Source organism: Rhamphochromis longiceps, linkage group LG6 (genome assembly GCF_057381845.1).
Source record: "Rhamphochromis longiceps isolate RC_006_pf linkage group LG6, R_longiceps_female_GT1.1, whole genome shotgun sequence".
NCBI lineage: Eukaryota > Metazoa > Chordata > Actinopteri > Cichliformes > Cichlidae > Rhamphochromis > Rhamphochromis longiceps.
Genome location: NC_140562.1, coordinates 15,659,338 through 15,667,223, shown reverse-complemented (window position 1 = coordinate 15,667,223; position 7,886 = coordinate 15,659,338). Strand labels below are relative to the sequence as shown.

Here is a 7,886-nt window from a genome sequence, read left to right as displayed (position 1 = left end):
AAGAAACAGAGAAGGAGATAAAATGTAAGAGTGGGAGAACTGGTAGCATTTATGACTTTATTTTAAGATACAAGGGAAATAAACAGCCCTGTGGTGCTTCTCAAAATGCAGCTACAATAAGAGGCATGAGTGCGTGTGTGGGAGAAAAAAATTTATTACAGACTGGCAACTAAAACAGTGTGAGCTAATGATCTTTCCCTCCACACAGTGAACATATTTTCATAGCTTTTAATTTATGACACCTAGAGGATTTCAGAGAAGAGAAATATGACCAGCATAGTGTAATTAAACCATTCGTCTTTTTCGTCTAAAATGCCCATAAATACTGGTAAAAGTTTCCCTGCCGCTTGTAACCTTGGGGGGACACCTTTAATTTTAAAATGACAGAGCAGATTTACAGCATTCAACACCTGAGATGCCTCACGGTTGTGTGTGCCTGTGAAACTCGCCGCTCATTTCCCTTCCTTCTCTCTGACTCACCGTTAAGGAGGACTTACCTCTTCGGCCTTTGTTAATATGCTGTTGTAGGGTAAAGGTTTGTCACAGTCTGGGATGTAGTCCTGACAGTACGTCTCCGCTGCTCTGGGGTCGTCGATGATCAGTAGCTGCTGGATGTCTCCCTGTGTCCCAGAAACACACACCAAGCTGAACTCGGAAAAGTCTGTGACTCCACTTTAGCTGTCAGGAATGCACGTTAAGGATGCCATTACTTGTAATCACTGAAAAATATCAGTGGCCCATCCACGTGTCTGTAACATCTCTATCTTCTGTGTTCATTTAGACGGATCAAAGTGACTTAACGGGCTGTTTTTATCGCCGCTCCGCACGTAATCGTCTCCAGAGCTTCAGTCTCAAATGGAGCCAGTTAAGACAGACACAAGCTCTTTCTTCTTCTCTCTGTTTTACACATGTACACACACATTAACGGATGGCGAGTCCAAGCCAAACACGCCTGGGAGTTGTTCACTTAAGCAGCTGGACCACCTGACAAAGCAAAGGTTACAGTTTGCACATTATGCATCTATGTCAAAACGACCGCAGATGCTTTTAAAGTGTGCACAGATTTGTTTATTTTAATGGCTTATTCGTCTTTTGCAATATCCACAAATATTAATAAATACACCAGTAAATAATATTAAGAAAATACGCTGTTCAAGAACTTAAACTGCACTGCATCCACCCACACAACCACTGGAGGGCGATGCAACTGGGAAAAGGCTCGATTCATTTCTCACTATTTGACTGACAAATCAAACAAGCGGCAACAAGCAGAGACACCTCCTCACCGCACACAAAGACCTTATTGTGGGTCCTAATCGTTTGTTTGGTTTTTTTTGCATGTTTTTATAGTTTTTATCAAAGACAAATGAGCTTCTGGCTTTACTAAATACACTGGAAAAAAACCCAAAAAGACATTTCCATGGTGACCCTGAGAGCTCAAATGCACTGCAACTTGAGAAAAGAAAAATGCTGCAAAAGCACGCGAAACATATCTGAAGATGAATAAAACATAATGGAAGTAGGAAATCTCACTAAACGCAACTGAGTAAGGAATTGATTCAACCTCCACTGTTTCTTGTGCTTTTGCAGCATTTTCCTATTTGTTGGTGGGGGTTTTTAAGTTGCGGTGAGTTTGGCCTCTATGGGCCACCGTACATCACAATTAGCAATGACCTTCGCCACGGCTCACTTGACATGTCACTTGTAACCCCCTCCGTGTCACCGATCTACCTCAAACACATCTTCATCCAGCAGCCGTGTTCCAAACACGGTAACACCCTCAGTGCTGACGTGGGGGTCGTGACCTCTGAGCAGGTCAAGGGTGTTCAGCTTCTCACAGTCCAGGTAGAGAGTCACTGACTGCCCATCCACACTGTAGGCTATTCTGTGCCAACTAGTAACAAAGAGAGAAGAAAGTTACTCTATCCAAAGCTCCTGCTGGTTGAGAAGGTGTGCCTGTAAGCACAGAGAAAGATCTGAGCATATTTTCAATTCAATTCAATTCAATTTTATTTATATAGCACAAAATCACAACAACAGTCACCTCAAGGCACTTTATATTGTAAGGTAGACCCTGCAATACAGACAAAAAACCCAACAATCATACGACCCCCTATGAACAAGCACTTTGGCGACAGTGGGAAGGAAAAACTCCCTTTTAACAGGAAGAAACTTCGAGCAGAACCAGGCTCAGGGAGGGGCGGCATCTGCTGTGACCAGTTTGGGTGAGAGAAGGAAGAATGAAGCCTAAACAGTAACAGATTCACATATGATGTTTTTACTAACATTAATAGTCTCTTTTTCCCCCTCATATTAATACTACTAAATGCTTCTTAAAAATTCTACTCCTCTGTTCATTGTTAGGTTCTTCTCTCCTGGGACTAAAGACGAAAAGCACATGCACATGCATGTATTACCACACGTTATCTGCATTAAACAAATGAATAAAGAAAGAAATAAGAACACAGAATCGTCATCATGGGTGGCTGTGTATGTGTGTAGTTACCCACTTGCCATCAGCCAGGTTGACCTTCCTAAAAGTGGGGTAAAGGTCTGGAGGGGGTTGGCCCTCATGGTCCTCATACAGGAATACAGGAGAACGGCCGATCTCTATGCCCAGCTGCTGTGTGCCCTGACAGATGCAGACACAGAGACCAGAAGGAAAACATGTCATGTTCATGAAATGATCATAAGAAAGAAAGACCTCCAAGATTTCCTTATATTTGATATGCACACAGGAATGCATGGATTTGTTTCCTGCAGCCATCATAGGATGCAACCAACCAGAAAAAAGCAGGTTTTAGGTTTGGGGCCTTTTTATTTTTGTAACTGCAGCATAAAAATCTGCTGGAGAGAGCTAATGTGCTCACATTCTTCCAGCTAGCATAAACTCACTTAAATTAGATTAGTCCAAAATTATAATTTTGACAAAAATGATCTTTATCAGAGATGACCAAACTCCCATTCTGATGACAAGCTGTGTTTCAGGTGCAGGTTGCAGTGCCAGTGCAGATCCAGTGTTTCATATATCGTTAGCTTCATAGCATAATTGCCTAAGTCATTTGACTAAGTCAATGACTTAGGCAATTATGCTATGAAGCTAACGATATTAGTATGGTGACATAACTTCATTATAAAATGTATCGTGGACACAGTCAAAAATGCAGACAGATGAGGTTCAGTGGTGCATGTGTGATGCATACCTGTGAGTCATACAGGGAAAGGAGAAAGACCTGTGAGCTTTTCAGAGCTCTAACTGTTGTCACCACTGAGAAATTCACAGGGAATGGAGAATCTGGGAAGAAAGCACGAAAAAGAAAATATATATATATAAAAAAAAACCAGATTCATTTTCATTTCTTCTGCCAAGCAAGTCTACAGACTCGTACCAAAACTCACCAGGGAAAAATTGCATGGTGGGAGCACTCAGCTGAATCTTCTTATTGATTTTAAAGGAGAGGTCTGGCTCCTCTCTCCCCTCTCTGCTGATGCACAGCCCTGCCTCTAACGACACGCCCTCCATGTCCTCCGATACCTCCAGGACCTTCAGGACATCGACAGGAGCGACTGCCAAAAGACAAGAGCGCTGAGTGGGTTTGATTATGGCCTGAATTTTCAGGTATTTGTCAAGTCAGCCTAGCCAGCATCTAAATTACAGCTCTTTCAGACTCAAAAGTGACACTCTTATGATGCATGCTTTTTACCATACTCGCACACCGGCATGCACAGCAGTGTGCTCTGCTGCCAGCGTCGAGTGGCAGACGTTTGACACGGTCAAAAGTCATGTGGGAAAACGGGAAAATGTATGCATAGCAACTCCCTCTTTCATTTTCTAAGACTGCAGTTGCTGCCATGCTCATGCAATACATGCTCATCATTGGTGTTCCTTCTCTCATTAACCCCACTGAGCAGACAGACAGTAACCAACCAATTAAAAACAAAGAAGTTCCTCAGCAGTTAATTGAAAATCAAACTGAAAACCTTGTGTTCAATGTGTTCAATTGCTGTTATGTGTGTCACATAACAGCAATTGTTATGTCTGTCTCCTCTAAAGTTTGTGGGGTGATGTTGGCACAACATATAAGCAACCCGATCGAGACGGAGAGAGCACATCCCCCCGTCATCGTTAAACTCTCTCTTGTTTGTTGCAGAGGCTCTGTGCACAAAAAAGTTATACCAGACTGCAACAATGAATACACACGTTTTGATAGTGACCTACTCTGCTGTTGTGCAAAAAAAAAACAACCAAACACTCCATGTAAGAGACAACTGGAATATGCCCAGAGTTGAGGTTTAAGTAAAAATGCGTAACATATGCACTCACAGACATTCAGATTCTTTTGCGTGATGTGCACACAATAGCTGCAGAGCTCTGGGAGGACACTAAGCCAAGAAAGATGTGATATAAAAGACGAGGCTGGGCGGATTGGGCGGGTTGGAGGGAAGGGGGGGTCGGCGGAGAAATGTGCAACATATTGGAAGTAGGGAGATGAGAGGGGAAAATAGGAGAAATAATAGATGGTAGGGGAGAGGAGGGCATGCCTCTACTGGTGTGGCTCCTTTTCACACGTATTCTGAGGCTTACGTAAACCCTCCATCTGCCACGCACCTTAACCCAATCACCCTCCCAACACACACACACACAGGCATGTGCATGCACACAAGAGGTTGGCATAATGTCTGAGTCTGAGTGCCAGATGTATTTGTTGCCTCTCTCTTCTTTTTTCTTTTTTTCTCGGTTTGTCCGTCTGCTTTGTCTGCCAGGCTGCCTGCTAGCACTCTGTCAGCTTGTAATTCAGTCTTCCTGCCTGGCATTGTATCATTTACAGATACAAGTCCATGCTATTAAAACATGCCAGTGATTTTTTTTTGTCCCTTTAACTGGCTGAGGAAATGACATCTTGATTACTTGTTCTGTGTTTAGTCCTCTGACTGGTAACCGAAGCGTCAGAGCTGGTGATAGCATGCCTTTTGTTTAAAGTGAGCAGAAAACAAAAACAAACAAGAAAACTACAAAAAAAAACTTCCATGTAAGGGAGTTTACAGTCAGTGTGAGTACTTTGTCACTGTCTTGGTATTTTGTTTTGTTCTGCAACTCTGTGTTTTTAGTTCCCTTATTTCCCCTGTGCTGTGTGTCCCCCTGTGCCCCCTCTTTATGTCAGTCCTCATGCTTTAGTATCTTCATGTTTCAGCATCATATATCTTTTCATTTCTTCCTGTTTTACTATGTTTGTCTTTCCTCACGTCTTGATTTGCTTTTACTTCCTGTTCCAGTTTCCCTCTTGTGTGACTGTCTGCTTTGCCATCCTCGTTTTCACCTGTTGCTGATTACCTTCTCCTGTGCCTTATTCCCCCTCCTGTCACTGCATAGACCGCCTGTTTATGACCCTCAGCTTGACATTGGTTTTTGTTCTTCCTTTGTGACTTTGTTTATCTATGAGATCTTTTTGCCACTATCCATCCATCCATCCATCCATCCATCCATCTTCATCCGTTTTATCCGAGGCCGGGTCGCGGGGGTAGCAGCCTAAGCAAAGAGGCCCAGACCTCCCTCTCCCCAGCCACCTCCTCCAGCTTATCCGGGGGAACTCCAAGGCGTTCCCAGGCCAGCTGAGAGATATAATCTCTCCAGCGTGTCCTGGGTCTGCCCTGGGGCCTCCTCCCGGTGGGACATGCCCGGAACACCTCACCTAGGAGGCGCCCAGGAGGCATCCAGGAGGCATCCTTGTCAGATGCCCGAACCACCTCAGCTGGCTCCTTTCAATGTGGAGCAGCAGCAGCTCTACTCTGAGCCCCTCCCGGATGGCCGAACTTCTCACCCTATCTCTAAGGGAGAGGCCAGCCACCCTTCGGAGGAAGCTCATTTCTGCCGCTTGTATCCGCGATCTCGTTCTTTCGGTCACTACCCACAGCTCGTGGCCATAGGTGAGGGTAGGGATGTAGATCGACCGGTAAATTGAGAGCTTCGCTTTTACACTCAGCTCCCTCTTCACCACGATGGACCAGTGCAGCGTCCGCATCACTGCGGCCACAGCACCAATCCGTCTGTCGATCTCCGGCTCCCTTCTCCCATCACTCGCGAACAAGACCCCGAGATACTTGAACTCCTCCACTTGGGGCAGGAACTCATCCCCGACCCGGAGTGGACACTCCACCCATGGAGAACCATGGCCTCAGATTTGGAGGTGCTGATCCTCATTCCCGCTGCTTCACACTCGGCTGCGAACCGTTCCAGTGCGAGCTGGAGGCCCTCACCCGATGAAGCCAACAGAACCACATCATCCGCAAAAAGCAGAGATGAGATTCTGAGGCCACCAAAGTGAAAGCCCTCTGCCACTTGGCTGCACCTAGAAATCCTGTCCATAAAAATTATGAACAGAACCGGTGACAAAGGGCAGCCCTGGTGGAGCCCATCACCCACCTGGAACGAGTCCGACTTATTGCCGGCAATGCGAACCAAGCTCTTGCAATGGTTGTATAGGGATCGAATGGCCTGTAGCAATGGGCCAGACACCCCATACTCCCGCAACACCTCCCACAGGACACCCCGAGGGACACGGTCGAATGCCTTCTCCAAGTCCACAAAACACATGGTTGGGCAAACTCCTATGCACCCTCAAGTATCCTGGAGAGGATAAAGAGCTGGTCCAGTGTTCCGCGACCAGGACGAAAACCGCATTGTTCCTCCTGTATCCGAGGTTCGACTACCGGACGAACTCTCCTTTCCAGCACCCTGGCATAGACTTTCCCTGGGAGGCTGAGTGTGATCTCCCTGTAGTTGGAACACACCCTCCGGTCCCCCTTCTTAAAGATGGGGACCACCACCCTGGTCTGCCAGTCCAAGGGTACTGCCCCAGATCTCCATGCAACATTGTAGAGGCGTGTCAACCAGGACAGCCCTACAACGTCCAGAGCCTTCAGGAACTCGGGGCGGACCTCATCAACACCAGGGGCTCTGCCACCAAGGAGTTGTTTAACTGCCTCAGTGACCTCGCCCGCGGAAATTGGCGGGTCATTCCCCTCATCCCCAGACTCTTCTTCCTCCTCGGAAGATGTGTCAGTGGGATTAAGGAGGTCCTCGAAGTATTCCTTCCACCGCCTGACAATTTTCTCAGTCGACATCAGCAGCGCTCCGCCAGCACTATACACAGTGCAGGTAGAGCACCGCTTTCCCCTCCTGAGACGCCTGATGGTTTGCCAGAATCTCTTCGAGGCAGTCCGAAAGTCTTTTTCCATGGCCTCTCCAAACTCCTCCCACACCCGAGTTTTTGCTTCAGCCACTGCCCGAGCCGCATTCCGCTTGGCCTGTTGATACCTGTCGGCTGCCTCGGGAGTCCCACAGGCTAACCAAGCCTGATAGGACTCCTTCTTCAGCCTGGTGGCTCCCTTCACCTCTGGTGTCCACCATTTGGTTTGGGGATTACCACCACGACAGGCACCAACCACCTTATGGCCACAGCTCAATGCAGCAGCTTTGGAAATGCTGAACATGATCCATTCGAACTCAATGTCCCCAGTCTCCCTCGGAATGCTGTTGAAGTTCTGCCGGAGGTGTGCGTTGAAGATCTCGTGGACTGGGGCCTCTGCTAGACGTTCCCAGCACACCCTCACTACGCGTTTAGGTGCACCGGGTCTGTCCAGCGTCCTCCCCCGCCACCTGATCCAACTCACCACCAGGTGGTGATCAGTTGACAGCTCAGCCCCTCTCTTTGCCCGAGTGTCCAGAACACGTGCACTTATGGACACTCTTATGTTCGAACAAGGTGTTCGTTATGGCCTAACTGTGATTTGCACAGAAGTCCAATAACAAAACACCGCTCGGGTTCAGATCAGGGAGGCCGTTCCTCCCAATCACGCCCCTCCAGGTCGTTACCCACGTGAACCCA

At 47.1% G+C, this 7,886-nt stretch overlaps 1 protein-coding gene across 1 annotated transcript in view; it reads right to left on the bottom strand.

Moving 5' to 3' along the window:
• The window catches only part of LOC146667716 (uncharacterized), a 50,742-nt gene that overhangs the window by 34,357 nt on the left and 8,499 nt on the right, over positions 1–7,886 (bottom strand). Inside the window, exons 2-6 of the mRNA XM_085409383.1 lie at positions 3,400–3,567; positions 3,204–3,295; positions 2,511–2,632; positions 1,732–1,894; positions 498–620 (exon numbers count right to left, since the gene is read on the bottom strand). Of these exons, the coding sequence (XP_085265509.1) occupies positions 498–620; positions 1,732–1,894; positions 2,511–2,632; positions 3,204–3,295; positions 3,400–3,567 (668 nt within the window). The remainder of the gene's footprint in view (positions 1–497; positions 621–1,731; positions 1,895–2,510; positions 2,633–3,203; positions 3,296–3,399; positions 3,568–7,886) is intronic.